Source organism: the organism of the source record quoted next, unplaced genomic scaffold, assembly GCF_019419815.1.
Source record: "Pyrus x bretschneideri cultivar Hongxiangsu unplaced genomic scaffold, Pyrus_bretschneideri_v1 Contig13, whole genome shotgun sequence".
Lineage (NCBI taxonomy): Eukaryota > Viridiplantae > Streptophyta > Magnoliopsida > Rosales > Rosaceae > Pyrus > Pyrus x bretschneideri.
This window is the reverse complement of record NW_025999424.1, coordinates 1,215,600-1,237,388: the sequence shown is the minus strand read 5'-3', so window position 1 is coordinate 1,237,388 and position 21,789 is coordinate 1,215,600. Positions and strand designations below refer to the sequence as shown.

The 21,789-nt window shown below is 37.9% G+C and overlaps 5 protein-coding genes and 1 non-coding gene across 13 annotated transcripts; 5 read left to right on the top strand and 1 right to left on the bottom strand.

The window, feature by feature from the left end:
* Positions 1–4,039: 4,039 nt before the first annotated feature.
* On the top strand, positions 4,040–7,605 carry LOC103960982 (putative glucose-6-phosphate 1-epimerase). 5 transcript variants are annotated; one of them, XR_007256203.1, is made up of 11 exons: positions 4,040–4,200; positions 4,487–4,625; positions 4,936–5,010; positions 5,119–5,175; positions 5,276–5,433; positions 5,534–5,665; positions 5,999–6,101; positions 6,206–6,305; positions 6,416–6,656; positions 7,377–7,467; positions 7,560–7,605. XR_007256203.1 is itself a non-coding variant. In XM_048578846.1 (10 exons), the coding sequence occupies exons 2-9, from the start codon at positions 4,548–4,550 to the stop codon at positions 6,631–6,633; spliced, it is 921 nt and encodes a 306-aa protein (XP_048434803.1). In that variant the 5' UTR covers positions 4,040–4,200; positions 4,487–4,547; the 3' UTR covers positions 6,634–6,656; positions 7,377–7,566. The 5 variants fall into 5 exon arrangements, 4 of the variants coding, with proteins under 4 accessions (XP_048434803.1, XP_009371762.2, XP_048434805.1 ...); XM_048578846.1 differs by having other exon boundaries at positions 7,377–7,566; XM_009373487.3 differs by lacking the exons at positions 7,377–7,467; positions 7,560–7,605 and having other exon boundaries at positions 6,416–6,898.
* Positions 7,606–7,723: 118 nt separating this feature from the next.
* LOC103960981 (ribosomal RNA-processing protein 8) lies at positions 7,724–10,182 on the top strand. The gene is given in 10 exon segments (XM_009373486.3): positions 7,724–7,762; positions 7,764–7,946; positions 8,032–8,093; positions 8,488–8,539; positions 8,660–8,774; positions 8,887–8,981; positions 9,227–9,333; positions 9,416–9,530; positions 9,615–9,659; positions 9,772–10,182. Coding segments are annotated over 10 exon segments (885 nt in total). The 3' UTR covers positions 9,844–10,182.
* Positions 10,183–11,178: 996 nt separating this feature from the next.
* Positions 11,179–12,423, top strand: LOC103959764 (F-box protein CPR1-like). Its single transcript, XM_009372123.1, has one exon. It carries the CDS (start codon positions 11,179–11,181, stop codon positions 12,421–12,423), a length of 1,245 nt encoding a protein of 414 aa, XP_009370398.1.
* Positions 12,424–13,890: 1,467 nt separating this feature from the next.
* Positions 13,891–16,670, top strand: LOC103960980 (serine/threonine-protein kinase STY13). Its single transcript, XM_009373485.3, has 6 exons — positions 13,891–14,588; positions 14,897–15,029; positions 15,121–15,316; positions 15,638–15,762; positions 15,872–16,030; positions 16,120–16,670. The coding sequence occupies exons 1-6, from the start codon at positions 14,458–14,460 to the stop codon at positions 16,435–16,437; spliced, it is 1,062 nt and encodes a 353-aa protein (XP_009371760.1). The 5' UTR covers positions 13,891–14,457; the 3' UTR covers positions 16,438–16,670.
* A 163-nt stretch (positions 16,671–16,833) lies between these two features.
* Positions 16,834–16,905, bottom strand: TRNAD-GUC. The gene has a single exon. It is a non-coding gene; the product is annotated as a tRNA-Asp (tRNA).
* A 487-nt stretch (positions 16,906–17,392) lies between these two features.
* On the top strand, positions 17,393–20,340 carry LOC103960979 (SUPPRESSOR OF GAMMA RESPONSE 1-like). Of its 4 annotated transcripts, none has more exons than XM_048578655.1 (6): positions 17,393–17,517; positions 18,342–18,474; positions 18,603–18,789; positions 19,069–19,562; positions 19,770–20,057; positions 20,142–20,340. In XM_048578655.1, exons 1-6 carry the CDS (start codon positions 17,510–17,512, stop codon positions 20,232–20,234), a joined length of 1,203 nt encoding a protein of 400 aa, XP_048434612.1. In that variant the 5' UTR covers positions 17,393–17,509; the 3' UTR covers positions 20,235–20,340. The 4 variants fall into 4 exon arrangements, with proteins under 4 accessions (XP_048434612.1, XP_048434613.1, XP_048434611.1 ...); XM_048578656.1 differs by lacking the exon at positions 17,393–17,517 and adding an exon at positions 17,529–17,659; XM_048578654.1 differs by lacking the exon at positions 17,393–17,517 and adding an exon at positions 17,693–17,746.
* The last annotated feature ends 1,449 nt before the right edge of the window (positions 20,341–21,789 follow it).

The window sequence follows — 21,789 nt, the reverse complement described above, 5'->3', positions numbered from 1 at the left end:
GAGAATGGTGAAATTATCAGGCTTTTCATCATTGCCTCTTGACTCAGGTATCATGTTACAAAATAGACACAAGGTCTCTTCCCATCAATTCTCTCTACAGTAGCTCCTAAGCATGGCGTTCCAGAGATAGACAGTTATGTGGGGCGTTTCGTCGAACATCTTGCGGGCATGACCGAGTGACTTATACTTTGCGCACAGAGCGTTGAGTTTTGTGGCAAAGAAGCTGTCTTAGGAATAGCCGGCTTTGAGGGTTGAGAGTGCAATTGTGCCACTGATTTCCCGCTGTTACATGATGCAAGCAGATTAGCAAGGACTTCCCTCCTTTTCATGCAGAAGAACCACTTGGTCACCCAAAATAACCAGATCGAGTTTCGTTAGTGGTCACACTTGTTGTGGCTATATGTTGCATGTGTCGAATCCAATCAAGTCGGTTTTCTTCGTTTTGTCCCCTTGTGTGGTGTGTTTTCTCTCTTTGACGAGATGTATAGAATTGGTATTAGAATTTTATAAAACTTGTAGCATTTGCATGACAATTGTCGTCAGAATTAAGCAAGTGAGACGCATGTTACATGTTTCGTTTATTATGAATATGTAAAGGACAAATGTTTCGCATTTAATCAAATTAAGATACCAATTTCAAGCATTAAGAGATTATCCTTGTTTTGTTTCGCTTGAGATGAAAACAGTACATGAAATCCAGATTTATGAATCTAAACTATTCAGTAGATACATGACTCACTAAAATGTGTGTACAAAATCAACTTGTAATGTGTAAATATTCAAAGATATGTGAATAGACAGACCATCGAGTCATTCTCGCAAAATACCACTATCTTTCTTTTTCACTAATTCTCTCACTCTCAACCTGATTTTTCTTTTCCTATAGTTTTTACATTCAGGAGTGAATAAGGTGCATTATGAGTGTGCACAATATGAGCCTGGTGACACTAATGAGGACTATCATACAATACTATATGAGTTTGGTGATGATGACAACGACTAATATGTTAGTGATAGATATAAAAGAACACACAATCCACAATAAATACGTTATTTTCCTTTTATTTAAGAACCTTTTGTATTTTCCAGTACAAATTCTAAGGCTCATACTTTTTTGCATTAACTTATATCAACCCTAATTGTGCTAGAATTCATAGAAAAAAAGATGTTAATTCTTAGCCATCACTCAAATCAGTGGTCAAGCGGCTTCCAAAAAAGGCAAAAAAAAAAAACAGTGGTCAAGCTCATTAGTGTCCTTACGCTGTCATTCTCTATCCACCGCCCATTTTTCTTATCAAGAACTAGTAAAAAGCAGTAGCACACACTTCACTTTCACTAGGCTACTACCTTTCCCTGTTCTTTATTCTATTTAGTTCCAACAATTCTCTCCAACATTGGTTGGTATTTTCCATTCCATGCAAAAGGTTTTGCAAAGCTATTTGATCGAAGGGATCAGCGTCACGTGTTGTCTCGCTTCAAATTATGCATATAATTTTAAAACGTTATATGTAATCATTCTCAAATTTTATAAAAAAATAGTTGCAATGGTTCTTCAACTTTAACCAATTAGAGCGTTGGTCCATCAACTAAAAATATGTGACCATTGATCCTTTAACTCATCAAAACGTGCAGCTATAATATTTTCGTCAACTTCATCAGAATTTCTGTCAAAATGAGCATTGGTGGAATGACTATTGAAACAACTGAGTTAAAGTTAGAGGACCATTATTTCAATTGGGTTAAATATGTGACCATTGATACTTTAACTCATCAAAATGTGCAGCTGTAGTCCCTTCGTCAACTTCATCAGAACTTCCATCAAAATGAGCCATGGTGGAAGGACTATTGAAACAAATGAGTTAAAGTTAGGGGACCATTGCTTCAATTGGGTTAAAATTGAGGGATTATTACTTCAATTGGATTAAAGTTGAAGGATCATTGATACAATTTTCTCATTTGGTTTTTCATAGTTGCCCTTTGACTCACCTAACGTACGTTGCACGAGACCCATTTTGACGGAAGTTCAGACAGAGTTGACGAAAATGATCATAATTGCACGTTTTGATGAGTTAAGGAACCAATGATCATGAATTTTTAGATGAATGATTATTGCTCCAATTTAGTTAAAGTTGATGATCATTGCTATAATTTTCTCTTTTCCATTCCATGAAATGGTTTTCAAAGCTTTTAAATCAAAAGAATCAGTCACGTGAATTCTCAGTCCAAATATGCATACATTATTAAAACGTTACATGACGATAAACTGATCAATGTAAATTGTTCTCCGAGTTAAAGGTTAGCCAAAAGCTCACGTTATTTCTTTCTTACTTTTTCTTTTCCATTTTGCCCACTCGTACATGCGTCAACCTAACCGGCCTATGTGGCTACTCTTAGGCATCTATTTAATAAGACATATTTATCTTCTTCTTCTTCTTTTTTTTTTTTTTTTTTTTGTCACAACCCTAATAATATAATGCTTCCCATCAAATACAGCTGGCACATTTCATTGATCCAAATGTAAAGATATCATACAAGAGTAGAACCAAAACGCAAAGGGATTGTCTTCTAACAACTATTATTTATGAGAATGGAGAAGATTATGATAGAATTGGATTTTGCACCTGTAATGCAAATGATTTTTAACTGTAAAAGTGAATAAATATCTTTAGGAAGTTTAATTAGTTTCGAATTGTCGTGTTATTAGGCATCAAATTTGGTCTTGTAAAATTCAAAACATATTTATCTTGAAAAAGAATTTTATTGTTGGTCCAGTATTTTCTGAGCAAGTTTCTCTTTGAGGTTTCTGCCCCTTTTTCAATCAAAAAAATTATCTTATGAGAAGACTTTTTAGTTAAAATGGTCTGTGAGATTAATATTACTACTCATTTTGGTTTTTGAAAATGAAAATCGACGTGATCCTTGAGTTTGTCCATTGTATATCATTTTGGTCATTTCCTGAAAATTTTATTGATATCCTCGTTAAATATTCACGTGAGCGACCTTGTGACTACCCTTTTAAGGATATTTTGTCAAAACAAATCCTCCACTTAACGTGGATATTGATATATTGTTCACAAAAGAAACAAAACTAAAATGTTTTATTAAGAAAATATGTCAATATCCTTGTTAAGTGGAGGGGTTGGTTTTACATAATACCCTTAAAAGGCTGTCAAGCGGTTGCTCAACGAGGAAATTAACAAATTTTTCACAAAATGACCAAAATAATTTACAATTGACAAACTCAACGACCACTTCTATTGATTTTCATTATCAGAGACCAACATAAGAAGTTATGTCAATCTCATGGACTATTTTGGCTAAAAGAGGTTGGTTTGACAAAAATAACCTTAAAAAGTGGTAACATGGTTGCTCACCTGACAATTTAATGACGATGTTGATAGATTTTTCACAGATAGACCAAAATGATTTTATAATAGATAAACTCAATGACCACTTCTATCGATTTCCAATCCGCATGGTTAAAAAAAAATGCCAATATCAGAGACAATTATGTTTATTATTATTATTATTTTTTTTTTTTTTGAGAATCTGTGCAGGCGAATACTTTGTTTTTCTAAAATCTAACTGCTTTTAATTGTTGAAGAACATCTGTAAACGGTCACAATCAAGTTCGAATAATTTATACACCCGAAAATCAATTCATTAATTAACTTATTTGAATCGTGTCTTTTTGACATTCGATCTTACGTTGTTTGACGATGCACCTATAGGAGAAATTTTTAGGTGTGCCGGGAATACCATGCCACGTGGTGTTCCTTCACACATAAAAATTTAACATTTTGAATATACTTCAATTTTTTATTTCAATAAATAAATAAAACTAAATTTTTATGTGTGAGGGAACACCACGTGGCATGGTGTTCCCGGCACACCTAAAAATTTCTCCACCTATAGCTATAGGGCAACGAAGGTCTACGTGGATAAGCTGAGGTGCAAAACACACGAGTGCAGCTAAATAACTGAAAGAGACAGAGGGAAGAGGCAGAGAATCCGATGACAAATGGTTTTCCTTGGATATCCTTCTCTCTCTCTCTCTCTCTCTCTCTCTCTCGGATATAAAACACTGCATTGCAAGTTTGCAACATAGATTTTTCACAAACCCAGAGAAAGTTGGGATGTCTCAGTTCTTCTGCTTCGAGCTCCAAGTAGAAACCGATAACATTTCATGATCAAATCAACGTAAGCTTACCCATCTCGTGTCTTTTTACAAATTTTGCTTCTTCGTTCTTGTTCATCATTTTTTTTTTGAAAGATTCATTTTTCTGATGTTGTTATATATTGTCAAAGATGTAATCTTTTTTAAGAGATGTAGGTTAGGCAAGTTGGTTGCGTCAGCATGTCATGTTGCACGCTAGTTCTATCCCGTCTCTAGAGATTAAAGTAATTTAGAATATCGCTTTGTAGAAAAAGAATGTAACTTTTTGTTTTTGGGTTATGTATCTATTTGGGGTTGAATGCAATGCAGATTGGAGCTGGAGTGAAGCCAATTGTGAACAGAAACAAGTGGGAGATCCAGGCTCAGAACGATGTCGTTGAATATAGTGAATAAGGGTGATGGATTTCCCCGAATCATACTCACCGAGCCAACTGGTTCTTCAGCAGAGGTTGGTTTCAAATTTCAATTAATCATGTTCTCTCCTTTTTGCTAATATTGATATGATGGCCCAGAGTTAACAACATGATCGTAGACCTTGGCGTAGCCAAGTTGGATAAAGTAGTTATACACTCTATGCACCCGAGTTCGAATTCCTTTCTTCCCCAGTACTAGTTTTAGATTAGATTGTTTAGGTTCATATCTCTCGAACTGAAAAAAAGTTGACAACTCGATCAGTGATCCATGATTCATATGATGATGGGTAAATTAATGTGCAAGTTGTGGTCACCAGCTGTTTGATATGGTGCAAATTGTTTCAGGTGCTTCTATATGGAGGGCAGGTTGTTTCGTGGAAGAACGAAAGACGTGAAGAATTGCTCTTTATGAGTAGCAAAGTATGAAGATTAAACATTCTTCCAGCGTATGCTTGATTTAGAATTTGAGATTGTTTTAATTCCCTTTGTACTTGATTAATTATGGGGCTGTTTTCTACTCTTGTGTAGGCTACTTGGAAACCACCTAAAGCGATCAGGGGAGGCATACCCGTCTGCTTTCCTCAGGTTGGAGAGTGAGATATTATTACAATTGACAAGCATGTTAAAAATCTTTATGTTCTTGTTCTGAATTCTGATTGAGCATTCTTCATCCTGCTTGTTGCAGTTCGGAAATCTTGGTTCGCTGGAGCAGCATGGGTTTGCAAAGAACAGATTGTGGTCTGTTGATAGTAACCCTTCGCCTTTGGCTCCAACTAACAATCAGACGTCAGTGGATTTGATCTTGAAGTCGACAGAAGAGGATCTAAAGACATGGCCGCGTAGGTATGCTCTCGGAATCTAATCATTTCAATGGATGTGATTACTGCTGAAGGGCATCACCACTTGTCTAATCCTGTGAATCTTGTTCTGTGATTGGTTTAAGCTTTGAGCTCCGGCTTCGTGTTTCTCTCAATGCTGGCAAGCTCACTTTGATTCCCCGTGTTAGGAATACGGATAGCAAGGCCTTCTCCTTTACATTTGCCCTGATTAACTACTTATATGTATCAGATATCAGGTCCGCCTTGTAACTATTTTTGTGACGTTTAAGATCGTTACCTGTATGACGTTCGCAAGTTCTCAAATTTATTGTTGATGTTATTGGAAAGGGAAATGATTGTCACATTCTCCCCCTACACACCCGCTCTTTTTCTAGCCTTTGGATTGAAAAACCAAAGGAGAATCAACGGACATAAATTATCAGGGGTGTGCGGATGGAGAAAAAGGGTGTATGAATTTCATTTCCCGTTAAAAGAAAATTCTATGTCGAGTATTTTATTAGCCGCTGAGGCGGGAAGAAAGTGTATTTCATCCTTTTCAGAGACTTTGCATGATGCTGTTTAATTTGCAGTGAAGTGCGTGTGGAGGGCTTGGAGACGCTTGATTATCTCGACAATCTGATGCGCAGAGAAAGGTTCACAGAGCAGGCAGATGCTATTACCTTTGATGAGGAGGTACAACTACCTGCGATTTCTCTCGTTTTAAAAGCCGCCTTTTGTATGAACTGGGGGTAACTCATTAAGTTGTTTCTGTTTTCTCAAATTCTTGTTCTCGTTAGGTCAACCGAGTGTATTTGGGCACGCCTACAAAGATAGCCATGATAGACCACGAGAGGAAGAGAACCTTTGTTCTGCGGAAGGATGGCATGCGGGATGCAGGTTCTTATTATCTTGGATTAAATTTGTAAATTATTTTTTTCCCTTTTGTTGATATGATCCTAGTTATACGAAGTTTCTCACTTTATGCTAGAAAATCGTGTGATCTGCAGTTGTGTGGAACCCTTGGGATAAAAAGGCCAAGACCATCCCTGATTTGGGAGATGAGGACTACAAAACCATGTTATGTGTAGATTCAGCGGCCATTGAAACCCCAATTTTCTTGAAGCCTTCCGAAGAGTGGAAGGGCCGTCAAGAACTCTCTACCGTTTCATCAAGCTATTGCAGTGGGCAGTTGGATCCTCGCATGGTTCTTCATGGCCTTTACTGACCAAACCAGTGGCGTAAACGGAGGTCTTGTTGTAATTTAAGTCCCCTTACTTGATGCACCTGAGACATCCTCTCGTTGTTCATGTATTATCCTTGTTGTGGTAAGTAGGATTTTCTTGAAGCGAAACAACGTTAGCTGCGTGTAAAATGTGAGAATAACATTTGCAGGATTGCACTGTCGCAGATCGGCAACAGAAAGGCCGCTGTATAAGGGTTAAGAATACATGTTCTGTATTTGAATGTTGTTTAGTGAATGAGTTACATGATGCCTTAGGTTTCATTTCATTAATCCCCTTCTGCTTCACCAGAAACCGTAATAGCAGACGTCGAAAGGAACAATTTTGAATCATTAAGCTCTAATTATGTTATTAAGTGCATAACCAAGTCGGTAAACAAAAAACAAGAACACAATCTCAATTCTTTCCTTATTGAGTAATTGCTCCGCCCCTAGGCGGTTGACTTTTAGATGTTTTTTCGTGCTTAGAAGAGCGAATGTTCCAAACTTCTCCTTCGCATCCTTGTCGAAGGGATCGTCTACCAGATACATGTGGACATAGGCTCTTGATCGAAGCTCCTCGTTCATCTTGCCACCAGTTAGTTTCTTGATCGAAGCTCCAAGGCCTTCGTCGAAATTCTTTCTCACCATGTTCATGGTGAGGTTTGAAAACACGATCACCAACCTCACCAGCATTCCGGCGTCACTGTCAATCACCAGCTGATACATTTCCTTCGTGGGTTTTGCAGGCGCTTTCCCAATTTTTTACTTGAGAAGGTCTCTCAGCTTCTCGTTGTCTGCATAAATCCCTGCAGATTGGAGAACGAAATGGTTAAAAGGGTTTGTATTTTTTTCACTTCCCTTTTGATTATTTCGTTAAACTTCGTAAAATCGACTAAAAATCGTGGGTAATAGTTCCCAATTTTTATCAGGCCGTGCCAGCGACGGGCCCAAGTAAAGCCCATCGAACACAGGCCTGCGACAATAAATTCTCCCTTATGAGCCCAGAAGAAAGCGCGAAACCACAAATTTGCAGAGCAAGGGTTTTTGCAGACGACGAAGAAGAAGAAGGGTTTTAGAGGCGCAACGAAAAGCAATGGCCGATAACGAATCGAGCAAAAAGCGGAAGAGAGCAGGGGCGTCGCAATAAATCTCACACCCAAAAGCTCAAGCTTTCCACCGAAAGAGAAAGCACTTCCCCAAAAGCTGAAAGAATCAATGAAGAAGCAGCAGAGAAGCCAAAAGCTTCTGCTTCTGCGTCTGCTAAGCGCTTAAAATCGCAGGGAAAGCTCTCGAATTCGTCAAGCTTTCTCGATAAGGTGCGTGTTTTTATCGAAAGAATTTAACTTTATGTGAAATTAATTGACGGAAATTGTTGAGTGGAGTTGTGGGTTTTGATTACAGATGAAAGCAAAGCTATCGGGAGGCCATTTTCGGATGATTAACGAGAAGCTCTACACTTGCACGTAATTTTTACTGCCCATTTCTTATTGTTCGTTCTAATTTTTTACGTTAGTTAATTGGAATTCAAGGCCAAATTTTTTTAAAGCACTTTGGTGCTTTTCACTTGCATTTTTATCTAGGATTGGTTTCAAAAACATTTTCACCAAAAGCGCTTTCAGTTATTCTTCCAAATGAGCACCCGTGTTTTTATGTTGAATTGTGAAACATAAGTTGGGATTAAAAGTTTTTGATTGCTTTCGAGTTGTGTAATAATGAAATTTCGCCTCAAATGTGTATATATGTATAAGTTTTAATGTTTGTTACTTTGCTTCGATCAGTGAATGTTTGGCTTAATTTCCTATGTGAAAAGAAATTTCGCCTTTGCGGATTCACTTAATTTGATTCCCCTATTTTTAGTGGAAAGGAGGCGCTTGAGTATTTCAATGACGACCCGACATTGTTTGATACAGTAAGATTTCTTCTTTGTAGGGAACTCGTTTCGACCACCATATTTGCTGTGCATTCTCTCATATGAGATGGTGGAGTTTTACTTTGAGAGTTGACATGCTTTATTTACTTGCTTGGCCAGTACCACACAGGATATCAAGAGCAAATGTCACATTGGCCTGAGCTGCCAGTTGATATAATCATCAAATGGCTTAAAGAGCATAGCCCTTCTCTGGTCGTGGCTGATTTTGGATGTGGTTAGAGTTTAGCTAACTCCATTTTTCATAGTTTGCTGATTGTTTGTTTACTCTCACATGTCGACATTCATTTGGTGGCTGCATTTAGTAATTTTGTTCTGTTGTTTTACAGGGGATGCACGCCTAGCAAAAAATGTGAAGAATAAAGTCTTCTCCTTTGATCTCATATCCAACGATCCTTCAGTAATATCCTGTGATATGGCAAATGTATGTGCTTTCATTTGGATTTTAGGTTGAAGCATAAAATTTCTTATACTTATGCATAGATTTATAGAAAATTTTTTGGCTCCTTGCTAATTTGCAGAGGTTAGTATTTATATACTTGAAGCAACCAAGCTGCGTATGTTAATATTTAAGCAAAATTGTTACTGTCATGTATGTGCTGTTAAAATTTATCTCCTGTTTTTTCTTGCGTATTCTATTAAGAATTCATTCCTTCCACATGTTTGCAGACACCCCTCGGCTCTACATCTGTAGATGTTGCTGTCTTCTGCCTTTCGTTGATGGGGACAAATTTCCCAACTTACCTGAATGAAGCACACAGAATACTTAAGCCAGGGTCTGTGTGCCATATTCTTTTGTACTCTTGATTCACTTATCCTACTGAGTTCTTGTCCAACTGACGGGTTGGTTTTTCATAGTGGTTGGCTTTTGATAGCAGAAGTGAAGAGCAGATTTGACTCAACTACTGGAGGAGCCGATCCAAAGACATTTACAAAAGCCGTATGTGATCTAGGATTTACCTCTGTGTCGAAGGTATCTATATGTTCCTCTCATTTCCTCGGACGGCTCAAGATAATTTTTTTTGTGCTAATTGTATTGTACGTGCATTGCTTGCAGGATTTCTCAAAGAAGATGTTTATATTGTTTTACTTCAAGAAAAAGGTTAGACATTGGTGGAATAAACTCAGTCATATGATTTACGCATCAGTTACATGTTTCTGGATCTCGTAAGGTTCCACTGTTATTAACAATCTCTACATCTGCTATTCTCTAGGAGGAGCAAGATTCAAAGAAAAAGGATATTGAATGGCCTGAGCTGAAACCTTGTTTGTATAAGCGCCGCTGAGAGGGAAGCCACTGGTGTTTGTGACAAGTTCATCGTCTTCATTACTCACTTTTTTCGGTCAAAGATGAAGTTGTGCACCGGTTGCCTGTACGTTAGAAATGACAATTCTTTCAGCCGCTTTAGTTTCGAAGTACTGCCGATCAGTATATTTCTATTTTTGTACCAAAAGAAATACAGTTCTACTTGTTTTTTCTTTCGGTCATAAATTTTGTATTGGTTTCATCTGTATCTCAAACGAACTCATATATGTTTTCGTGCGGTTAATTTTGTGGATTGCTACTGAAATTGTTTTCCCGCTGTATCCATCGATGATTTGTAGGATATACAATGTATTTACCACGTTATGCGCCGTTGTTGTAGTGATATTACCTCTCTCTGAAGATTTTGAACCATCGTGTTGGTGGACGGTTTATGCAATTTAAAGCCTCTATTTACACAGTTGAGAGAGCCTGTTTTCAGTCATACGCGTGGAGGACCAACAGGATGACCGAAGTTTGTAGCCTAGTCCGTTTTCTTTTCCGTTAGTTGTGTGACGTTACACAACCCCTTCGGCCTTCTCTTCTGTCAATTCAAACACAACGTTGTTCATGAAATCAACATTTTCTTTTCCGTTAGTTTTTAGCCCAATCCGTTTTCTTTTCCGTTGTTTTCTTTATCATTCTCGATCCTCAAAAGATGTTTAGTATTTGCACCAAAATTTTCATGAGCAATAATATTTTAGTTTAAGAGCGTTTGGATAAGTATATTCGCTCTCCAATTTAACAGAAAGTGTTTGAAATGTAAGACATACTCTGAAATCAAAAGAACAAGAAGACAATCACGAATACACTAAACTACATTGACATGAAAAGAAATAAACTTATCTGCCCAAGAGGAGGAAGAAGAAGCCATGGTTGCTAGAGTTTCTAAGAGTCTTCTACTTCCAACAAGCAGAAGTGTTCCAGTAATAATGGGACTCCAAATCTTAATTAGTTGCATAGAACAAGGACTCCAAATCTTAATTAAAACAAGATTCCATAACTTCCCCAACACCAATTAACTCATTGGCCAAGTTAATTGATTACCAACATATCAGTAAATCATATTCATTGACACTCACATGTTTACAAGAAAGTGCGTATTAAATAGGGTGTCTTTCATGTAATTGATACTGTATAGATACGTGATTCTGTTATATCTCTAGATTATAGGATTCCTTATTGTAGAATAGTTGTATTTATTCACATTTTATCAATGAAACACATAAGTTGCCGATATTCTTTTTCTACACTGCAACTAGGACTAGGATACCCTCCCTCCTCCTGCTCCTCCTAAATTTGCTGCTCGGTCTGCCGAATGAAGACCGCAAAATACAAATGCATTCCCTCCGGCGTGTTGGCAAACATTCTTTTCAGGCTGCCTGTGAAATCTCTGAAGCGGTTCGAATGTGTATGCAGATACTGGTATGATCTCATCAAAGACCCGAGTTTCACCATCCAACACCTCCATCATTCCAAAAACGTGAATCAGCATTTTCTCCTTCAGAAAGGTATACGTTATGGTCATGTCTCCTTGCTTTGTTTGGACGAAATATCGCTTCTTTCTCGGCATCGGCTAAACTTACCCTCGGTCTTTTCTGAAATTTTGGGTCCTTGCAATGGAATCTACTGCTTCATAAGGCTTAATGTCGAATTCGAACTGGATCTTATTGCACTGGCAAATGTTTCACTCAGAGAATTCAAGGTTGTTCCAGACTTGAGCATCGCACATCCTCACAGCGAACGTCAAAGCGTCAAACTATATGGATTTGGATTTGATCGTAAAACCAATGATTACAAGTTGGTATTAATTCTCAGTTGCACAGATAGAAAGGGCATCGAATTCGATTGTAAGGAGGTTGTATATAGCTTGCGTTCTAATTCATGGAGAGAAATAGATCGTACTTTTCCGTATGCTGAAGTTACCCATTGGCCTTCTCCGTTTTTTAAAATTAGCTATTGGCCTTACCTTTTGACGAGTGACAGTGGCACCTATGTCAACGGGAATTCTCACTGGTTGGTCAGTGATACCGCTCATTGGTTGGCCAACAATGTTATTCGTTATATAATTCGTTATTTTGACATGGCTGATGAAGTGTTCCGATGGATTTCGCTTCCGAAGTTACTGGAGTCTTCCTCCTATGGTGACATGGATGTCAATATTAATGCGTTGTACACTGATTCACTTTCCGTGGTTGTTCGTCCGAAGTCTTATATCCCTGACAAGACTTGTGAAGTATGGATCATGCACGACTACGGTGACGATGAATCTTGGACCAAACTAGTTACGATAGGGCAAATTGAAGGCATTGCAAGGTCACTGAAGCTGTTGGGATTTTGGCACAATGGAGAGTTTCTTTTCGAATATGACGAACAAGAAGTGATCTCATACAACCCAAACACTCAGAAGATCTCCCAGAAATTCCGAGTTTGCGGATCGTTGCGAGCTTACACAGAGAGCTTGGTTTCAATCATAGGAGATCAACTGGACGACCAAAATATGTTGTTTGATATTGTTAAGGAAAGTGATGATCCAACTCTTCAACAACCCACATCTTCGTAATGATAATTTAGTTCGTATTTATATAATTTACTCGTTGATCTTTTTTTGTTTTTAGGTTGCTGGATTGCCAAAGGAATTGAAATACCTTCTTTTGTTTTGTTGATATAATATTTGGTTTTGGATAGCAGAATACTTGCTTGATATTTCAAAGTTTAGCATGTCTTTTTGTATTTAATATGCACAACGATATATTTGCAATAAACAGCTGCGGATTTGAACTAAAAGACATAATAAGCATGTCGTAAAATTTAATTTATTTACCTTAATCTTTGACACTTCAATCCATTTGCCTCCAACCTGAAATATAATTCACAAATCCACATTTTCTTTATGTCATATTTGTGATGGGTGAATTAGATTTGGCTTATTTGCCTCCAACCTGAAAGCCAAATTGATGTACTTTATTACTTTCTAATAAGACGTTGATAATTCAATTTTTGTGATCGGTTTTTGGGTAGTGGATACCAAAACGGTACATTCCAGAAGCTCCCATTTTATAGTTGTATCGTATTCTTCTGACCGTCCATTTTACCTTTCTTATCTTCGTAAGCATTTTCTAAACGTACACAAACAAAACAACAATGAAGTCTTGTCTCCATTAAGTGAAATCGGTTGAATGAATCTTAAAACGTTATTGCGTTCGATTTTGAGTCAAGTTTTCTAGTAGCTTTTTAAAATTCATTATCATAGAGGTTCAACATGAAAATGAAGTGCCGGTTGTCGATTATTTGACACCCTCTTCCTCCTCTATTATCATAAGATAAACTTATAAATGCAAAGTACACAAGATAAACTTACATAGATAAAGTATTTAAGATAAACTTCCATAAACAAAGTTTATTTTATCATTCATAGAGCCAATTAAATAAATAAGTCACATATCTTTCACTTGATTGCAATATGTATTTTTGTTCAAAACTGTATTTAACTAATTTAATTAGAGCAGTGCATTTATGTATTTGTACAGATCTCGAAACATCTTTTTTATCAATCTTAGAATCGATGATATGAATATAGTCGCGTATTTTCCATCTTGGTTCAAAATACATTCTATTGCACGCATGTAGGTAATTTGATTAAAGGGTAATACTATGGAGATTAAATTTGTAAATTAAATGTTGAAAACTAAATAATATGAAAGTTGATGATTGGTTTATTACTTAAACGTTGATAAACATACTCATTGTTATTGATTATGCATTATTTAGTTTTCAAATTTAATCTCCCTAACATTACCCTTTGATTAAAATAATATGTTTATGAGTTCAAGTTCCAAGCTCAATAATTTAGTTTAAATGTTCCAGGCTCAATAATTTAATTAAATTAATTAAAAGATTGCTGGATTATATGTGGATCTATATACTATTTATTTAGTAATTATTTTATTTTATGTTTTAATTAAAAATTAAGGGGAAAGGAAGAAAAACATTAAAACAAGGGAAGCACGCTATTCCCTGACACTGACAGAGACTCAAGTTTATCTCTGGATCCAGAAGACAAAAAATTCCACACGCGGAGAAGACCTAATAAATTAATCGCAACTGAACTCACTTCCCACCCACCACCACCGCCGCCACCGACGCCTCCACCAAACTCCCAAATCTCCCCACCTAAGTCCTCTCAGTTTCATCCTCCTCTGCCTCCCTCAACTTTATCTGCTTTGCTCTTCTACTGTTTTGCTCTCTCTCTCTCTCTCCCTCCCCCAATAAGCCTCTGGGTTTTTATTCTTTGCCCCCCAAACAAAAGGCACACCCTAGATTTATAGGATCCTCAACCGTAATTCTGGGGATGGGTCTGTTTTCTGAAACCTACGGTACCAAGCATGTGCTTTTATAATAGAAAGTCTTCATCTCTCTCCCTCTTCAATTATACAAAATCTCCTTCCTTTATTACTATTACTTTATTCCATTTTTATCCTGACCAAAGCTTCTATCTTTACCTCAAATGTAGTCCTACAAATAAAGGGTGCCCCTTGTTTTGGTTAATCAGTCCGTGTATGTTGTTTTTGTTTTAGAATTTTAGAGAGAGAAAACTATGGGATCTGGAAATGGGGTTTATTCAGTTGGGAATTTCGATTTGGATGGCAAGTGGTTGATCGATCCAAAGCAACTTTTTGTTGGTCCGAGGATTGGGGAAGGCGCACATGCCAAAGTGTACGAGGGAAAGTAAGTCAAACCTCAGTACAACTTCTCTGTTTGTTTTGTCTTAGATTCTGAATTTCTGGTCTCTCAGGTTTAGCAATTTATAACTTTGTCTTAGATCTTCTTAAATATAAATGCAAAGTTGAATTGGGTTTAGCAGAACTAATCAAAGATCGAAACTCTTCAGTTTTCTGATCAATCCCAGGTCTGGTGTTGTGCAGTTGTGGTGTTTATGATGCCGAATATGTGTTTTTCGTGTCGACTTACAACGATGATGTTCTGTTGTGTTTTGTGTTCTTAATCTGTTTGGTGTTGTGGTTTGTTTGTTCTAGATATAAGAATCAAAATGTTGCTGTAAAAATTGTTCCTAGAGGAGAAACCCCAGAGGAGATTGCCAAGAGAGAAGGTCGGTTTGCGAGGGAAGTGGCAATGATGTCGAAAGTGCAGCACAAGAACTTAGTGAAGGTTGTTTGTCTAATTTTCGTTAAGTAGTTGTGATTAATACTCGGCGTACTTGCAATATCTGATGGGTATTTTGTTACCTGTGTATTACCAGTTCATTGGTGCCTGCAAAGAACCTGTAATGGTCATAGTGACCGAGCTTCTTCTAGGTGGGACTTTGCGCAAATACTTGTTCAATATGCGGCCAAGGTGCTTGGACACATGTGTGGCAGTTGGGTTTGCGCTTGATATTGCTCGTGCTATGGAGTGCTTACACTCCCATGGAATCATTCACCGGGACCTGAAACCTGGTATGTGGTTTAATTGATTGTTTAACATAAAAGCTTGACCTTTGAGAAGAATTAGTGAAGTATATCTGTGAGCATGCCTCGAATGTGGAAATCCGAAGAATTGTTATTAGCATAGGTAGCTGATAATTTGGTATTCAACGTGATTGAAGACTTCCGTACTTTTGTAGCAGAATTAACTTCAGGATCACAAAAACGAATTGCTTTATTTCACTTAACTCTCATTTCTTCTGCTTAGGGATTTAACTATTGTTAGGGCAAAGTTTATTTCCGAAAACAGGGATTGTTCCACAATCTCACACTGTTGTCCTGTCCTTTTCCCAGAGAATTTGATCTTGACTGCCGACCATAAAACCGTCAAACTTGCGGATTTTGGCTTAGCAAGGGAAGAGTCGTTGACAGAGATGATGACGGCTGAAACTGGGACATACCGGTGGATGGCTCCTGAGGTACAGTGCTTAACTTGATCATTTAAAAGTTGAAATTATGTTTCTCGTATGGCTTGTGAGAGTGTTTTATATCAGCAAACTAATTATCCACGTTTGTATTTGGTGGCAGCTTTACAGCACAGTTACATTACGACATGGAGAGAAGAAGCATTACAATCATAAGGTGGATGCTTACAGCTTTGCAATTGTATTGTGGGAACTCATCCATAACAAGCTGCCTTTTGAAGGCATGTCAAATTTACAAGCAGCGTATGCAGCCGCTTTTAAGGTAAGAAAATACCAAAATAGTCTTATTCTGTTACTCATAGCTTGGTGCTTGTTTGGCATTGGAATCTGAGGTTCTACGAATTGTTTCAGAATGTTAGGCCCAGTGCCGAAAGCCTACCTGAGGATTTGGCTCTGATCGTCACTTCATGTTGGAAAGAGGATCCCAATGACCGGCCTGACTTCACCCAAATTATACAGATGCTGCTGCATTACCTCTCTACTATTTCGGCACCAGCACCCGCTATCCCCCAACGGATATTCAAATCTGAGAATGCTGTACTCCCACCAGAGTCACCCGGTACTAGTTCATTGATGGCTACACACAACTCCGGTGAAACCACTAAAACCAACACGGACATGGAAGATAAAACTAGAGGTTTTTTCTCCTGCTTTAGACAGTGTTATTGATACTGAAAGCTGTAATCTTAGGAAAACAATGATAATTTTCATTTAGCGGCCTACGGTCTGATGTTACTGTCGAAATTCAGATGGTGTTTAGGTTTAGTTTGGTCTGATTGAGATCAAATCGAAAGGAATTTTTTAGAGTAGTGGAGTTGGGGTTGCTGTGATGTACTGACATTGTAAAAATAAGGGTTCATCCAAAAGCCTATGCTCCTATTCAATAAAATCTCTTCTGAGTATGCCATAATCTCGCCACCTTCTACTTAAGTTCGAATCTTCATTCTTGTACGCTGAAATTTAATTTGAACATTGTATTTCGAGATGAGAAAAAAGTAACTGGGAAGAGGTCCAAATCTTTGGGTTTCTAGAGTCCAGTAACTATGAAAAAAAGGGACAAAAAATCGCCGTTGCCGGGGATCGAACCCGGGTCACCCGCGTGACAGGCGGGAATACTTACCACTATACTACAACGACATTTTGATGCAAGTTTCTTCTCCAAATATATTTAATTCAACATATTAATATTTAACAAGCTGCCCCAGCTGGCTACTGGCTGGTACTTGCTGCCCAAGACAATCAGTCACGTCAAACGGGCAGAAGGGCCGCAATTGCGGGGAATTGCAGGGGTAAAATCGATAATCCACAAAAGTCCACAGAACGTTTCCACATGTAGCTTGGGGAGCACGGTAGCCACCTCATCAAGTCCGACAGTAAATTACCATAATGGCACTTACTAGGTTTTCGAACCCCCACAAAAGCTCGACAGGACAGCTTCGTTCGCTCCGAACCTCAGCCTCGGACACAGGTTTCGTCAACCTCCGGGCCCCACTGAGAAAGCCTGGCGGCGGGTCCGCCTCCTCGACGACCAAAGATTCTGAGTCCAAACCTGAGGCCCGGAGGCAAAGGCTCGTCTAGTCCGAAGCTGGATTTTCCCGCTCACACAGATACTCTCCCTCTCTGCTTTAACTTAGTCCAGTGTAGAAAGGGTCGAGCTCTCTCTCTCTCTCCTCTTTCTCTCTCTAAAACTCCATATAAGTTGGGACGCGCTTCGTCGAACGCGGTCTCCTACTTCGAAGAAATGGCAAGGTGAGAAACCCCTTCACTCATCAGTGGTGAAAATATGGCCGGACAATATATAAATGCATAAATAAATTAATAAACAAATAAAAGAATTTCTGGAAAGCTTGCTTTGATTGGATACAAAATTTTCCCAGCTTCTTCAACCCATGTAAATTTTTCTTGTTTTGTTTTGGTTTCTGGGTTTTTTTTTTTTTTTTTTTTTCGGATGAACAGACAGTTTCGAAATGTTTGCTTTGTAAGTGTTGAGATGCTGGATTTGGATTTAAATTTTGATTTTTTGGGGATTTTGTGGGAAGCCCTTTAAACTGCAAGATTCAATCTAGCTCTTTGATGTGTAAAGATTTTTAATTTATATGGGAGTTTCCTGATTTGGAATAAATGTTCAGATGTTGTCAGGGCTTCTATTTTAGTATATGTTTGGTTAAAAAAGGAAACTTCCTTAATGTTGAATAAAACATGACGTACAGATGTTTGATTGATTCAGTGGCTTTGTTAATTTTCTTGTGAATTTGGGGTTTTTCTGAGAAACTCATGTCTGTTTTCGCCTTTTCGATTGTACGGGGAATGTAGAATGGATGAATGAAAGCTTTTACGATTGAGAAATAAGGGTGCGTGGTAGCAAAGGTCTTTCAACTTTATCTCATGTTTAGTTTTCGTCCATGAACTCTCATATTTGTTTCTCTCGTCCTCTAGCTTAATTTTGCGTTGCATGAGTGGTCACAGCTTTGGTTTCAGGTGTTTTCTCTGTTGGTCAGAGCTTCTTTAAGGGTTCTAGCTAAAAATTGGTTTTGTGATAAAATTTTGTGGCTTATAGTGTAATGTTCTTGTAGGGCTTGGCTGATCAACAGTAGAGGACTTGCAAGCAAAGTGAAGAATGCTGCTCGGTCGACCGCTTGTCCAATCAAAGAGTGCGGGGCAAATCGTGAATGCCCGAATTGCCATTTTGTTATAGATAACAGCGATGTAAGCCGGATTTTTAGTTGTGTTCATATGCAATTATTTGTATGTTCTCCAAAACTAAAAAACTCAAATTTCTGCAACCATGTAAGCTTTTTATTCTTTTAAGTTCTTCTGCAAATCCACTTGTGTAGGTTTTATCGGAATGGCCTGGCTTACCGATTGGAGTGAAGTTTGATCCATCTGATGGTGAACTCTTAGTACACTTAGCGGCTAAGTGTGGTGTCGGAAACTCACAGCCACACTTGCTTATCGATGAGCTCATCCCTACACTTGAGGGGGATAATGGAATTTGCTATGATCATCCCAAAAACCTTCCTGGTAAGTAGCTCCCATACTTCATATTTCTGATTCCACGTGTTCATCGTGCATCATCTACTCGTGCTTGTAAATGATATCGACTGAACCAAATTGAACTTATACTTGGAACTTTTTTTCCCCTTTTTTGGTGTCGAAGGACGCAACTTAATGAGATTAGCTTAGCTGCTCTCTTTGTTCTCGTGTCTGTACAATGTGCTTCCTCTCATTACCTTCAAATCTCGATCTGTGGGTTTAGATTATTTAATTGTGGTTAGGTCATTGTACTTTGTTTTGTTTCAGGTGCAACGAAAGATGGAAGCAGCATCCACTTCTTCCATAAAACAATGAATGCATATGCTACTGGTCAGAGGAAGCGCCGCAAGGTTGATAGTCAGCGTAGCGTGGCTTCAGAGGATGTCCGCTGGCACAAAACGGGTAAGACCAAGGCTATATTAGAAAATGGAGTTAAGGGCTGGAAGAAGATCATGGTCCTTTACAAAAGTTCGAAGAAAGGTACCAAGCCAGAAAAGGTTAACTGGGTGATGCATCAGTATCACCTGGGAGCTGAAGAGGATGAGAGAGAAGGCGACTATGTGGTGTCAAAGATATTCTACCAGCAGCATAAGCAGTCAGAAAGGAACGACAACAATGTGGTCGCTGAAGATTCTGATGTCAATGCACTTCGAACTAGCCCCAGGACCCCCGTATCCAATCCTCCAATTCCACCCAGACCAGGGAAATCTGTTTGGTTTGAGGATGTTCCTGATGAAGCTATGCTCCGCTCATCTGTCAAGGTAGGCGGTCTGTGATTTGTATACCTCATTAGTTAAAAAGCTACACTGCTGTAAATAGAAAAGAGAAAATGGAATTTTGAAATTGTTCTGTCTTCGAACTTGACATACATACTCAGCATCCCATGGACGAAACTCTAGAATTTTTGCTTTGATTCCGAAAATCCTATAGTGTGTTGGATTCTTACTGAACTATATTTTGTGGAATAGGAACCGGAGCTTGCCCAGGAAGCATATCATGTCCCTCAACCTGATCCTCGGTTTGAAGACAATATTGGGGAGCCTACCTGGCTGGCAGGCGAATCTCAGGCTGACGATTTGCATAGCTTGGATGAAACCTTGTTATGCAAGGAGATCTTTGGTTCAGCATCGAATCTCATATCTAACACTGACTTCAATAGCAATACATACGAGGTGAATGGAAACAGCAGCACGCCGTGTGGACTTCGTGACCTTGAGAATATTGGACTTGATTCTCCTCCAGATTTCCAGCTACCTGTAAGCTTCCTGCTTACCCCTTCTTCTTCTGCTTTGTTAGATTTTTCAAGAAATATTGTACTAAAATTCACTTTCATAATGCAGGATTTGCAGTTTTCTTCCCAAGACAGTTTACTTAATTGGCTAGACATAACTGACGATGAAAAAGCTTCCGGGAATGACATTGTGCAATCGTAGAATCCATTCGAATGGCCTCTTTTTCTGCATGCTCTTCAAGGGCAACGAGGCAACTTCAGCGCTTTAAGATACGCATGGAGTTTCCCCTTACCCTTTGCACTCAGCTGTCGACTACTTAGATTAGTATTCAGAACTCAGAATGTTCAACCAAAAATTAGCAAGGATGATTTTATGTTCCGCCCTTGGCCTTGGCTTCTCCTATGTGCCAAATTCGGGTGATCGTTGTATTTTTAGTATTGGCATTGTGTGCTTGTGAACAAGTGAGACTGTTTTTGCAACCAGTGTATGGCAGATCAAAGCATCTCGTGGGATGCTCATACATTGTTGGCAATAGCAGTTGTGTGCCATTCTACATTTGTTGTTGCGTTGTGTAATTTGGAACTTATTGCTTCTTGACAAATGCTTGCTGTATAATCAATGGTTTGTTTTATTATTTATTTATTTTTATCAGCAATTGTTATCTTTGAGATTTAAACGAATTACATGTGTCAACAAAGTGAAGATTGTACTAATATACTAAGAGGGAAAGGGGTGAGTTTATCCCTACAAGAAGCTAGCAATAATGTAGTTCAAATTTGTTTTTGGCAATAATTGAAACTTAAGACCTTTCATTTACAAATGAAGAGAAATATCATTAGACCGTAACGCTGATTTAAATGGTCATATACCGGTTGCTTTTTTTATTTCTCTTCGTAAAAATGTTTTATTAATTAGATACTATACTTAATATCGGCCAAGTCGATACAAGAACAAGGAATCGGATGCCAAATTTTAAATTGCGAGAATGATGACCGAGACACCAAGGTGATAACGCGCCAAAAAGCTAAAATTATCAATTGCTGCCATGAAAAATGTTAAAACACGTGGTGAAGTTAGTTTAATCACAAATTACACCTCCAATTAAAAATCAATATTATTTCTTATTTACAGAAAATAAGCCCGGCAAAGAGACCTAATTTAGGGGTGTAATTGATTTGGATTTCAGTAAATTTTAATGGACTTTTTTAAGTGACAGATTTCAAAAGATTTTAATAGAGTCTACAATTCCATATGGATTTTAACAGATTATTATGGATTTCTATGAATTTGTAAAGATTTTTTTCATGGATTTCGTAGGATTTCTTTTTTGACTCCTACAACATAAATTCTTTTCTCAGTGCACAAAATGAAAAAGACATAAATGTTGTAGCCTATATTATCTGACAATTGTGTTTAGGATATATGTTAATACAAGTTCATATAGGAAAGGATAACTAGAATCAAATCTAATCTAGCAGTTTACACAATTACACTTAAACTAGGAAAGTTCACAACAATAAACATATTAATATTGATATGGAAATATAAACCAATCAAACATGTCTTTGCTTTTCCTTTCTCATTTCAATTGTGATTTCTTTATGAAAAATAATTTTAACTAACCAAAACAAGCAATGCTTCTTAAATCAATGTCTCAAAATTAACCCTTTTTCCTCAACAATCGATTAGTTCATAATGTGTTGTTCAGTTAAGTACAGCCACCAATATAAATAGGCTTTGGAAGATGCTAGCACCC

Coding starts and splice junctions, on each gene's coding strand:
- LOC103960980 (XM_009373485.3), top strand. CDS start 14,458: ATGGGATCTGGAAATGGGGTTTATTCAGTTGGGAATTTCGATTTGGAT. Junction 15,763..15,871: donor ACCGGTGGATGGCTCCTGAG/GTACAGTGCTTA, acceptor ATTTGGTGGCAG/CTTTACAGCACAGTTACATT. Junction 16,031..16,119: donor CGTATGCAGCCGCTTTTAAG/GTAAGAAAATAC, acceptor GAATTGTTTCAG/AATGTTAGGCCCAGTGCCGA.
- LOC103960982 (XM_048578846.1), top strand. CDS start 4,548: ATGTCGTTGAATATAGTGAATAAGGGTGATGGATTTCCCCGAATCATA. Junction 4,626..4,935: donor CAACTGGTTCTTCAGCAGAG/GTTGGTTTCAAA, acceptor AAATTGTTTCAG/GTGCTTCTATATGGAGGGCA. Junction 5,176..5,275: donor TACCCGTCTGCTTTCCTCAG/GTTGGAGAGTGA, acceptor TGCTTGTTGCAG/TTCGGAAATCTTGGTTCGCT.
- LOC103960979 (XM_048578653.1), top strand. CDS start 18,221: ATGAGTGGTCACAGCTTTGGTTTCAG. Junction 18,475..18,602: donor TTGTTATAGATAACAGCGAT/GTAAGCCGGATT, acceptor CCACTTGTGTAG/GTTTTATCGGAATGGCCTGG. Junction 19,563..19,769: donor TGCTCCGCTCATCTGTCAAG/GTAGGCGGTCTG, acceptor TTTGTGGAATAG/GAACCGGAGCTTGCCCAGGA.
- LOC103959764 (XM_009372123.1), top strand. CDS start 11,179: ATGAAGACCGCAAAATACAAATGCATTCCCTCCGGCGTGTTGGCAAAC.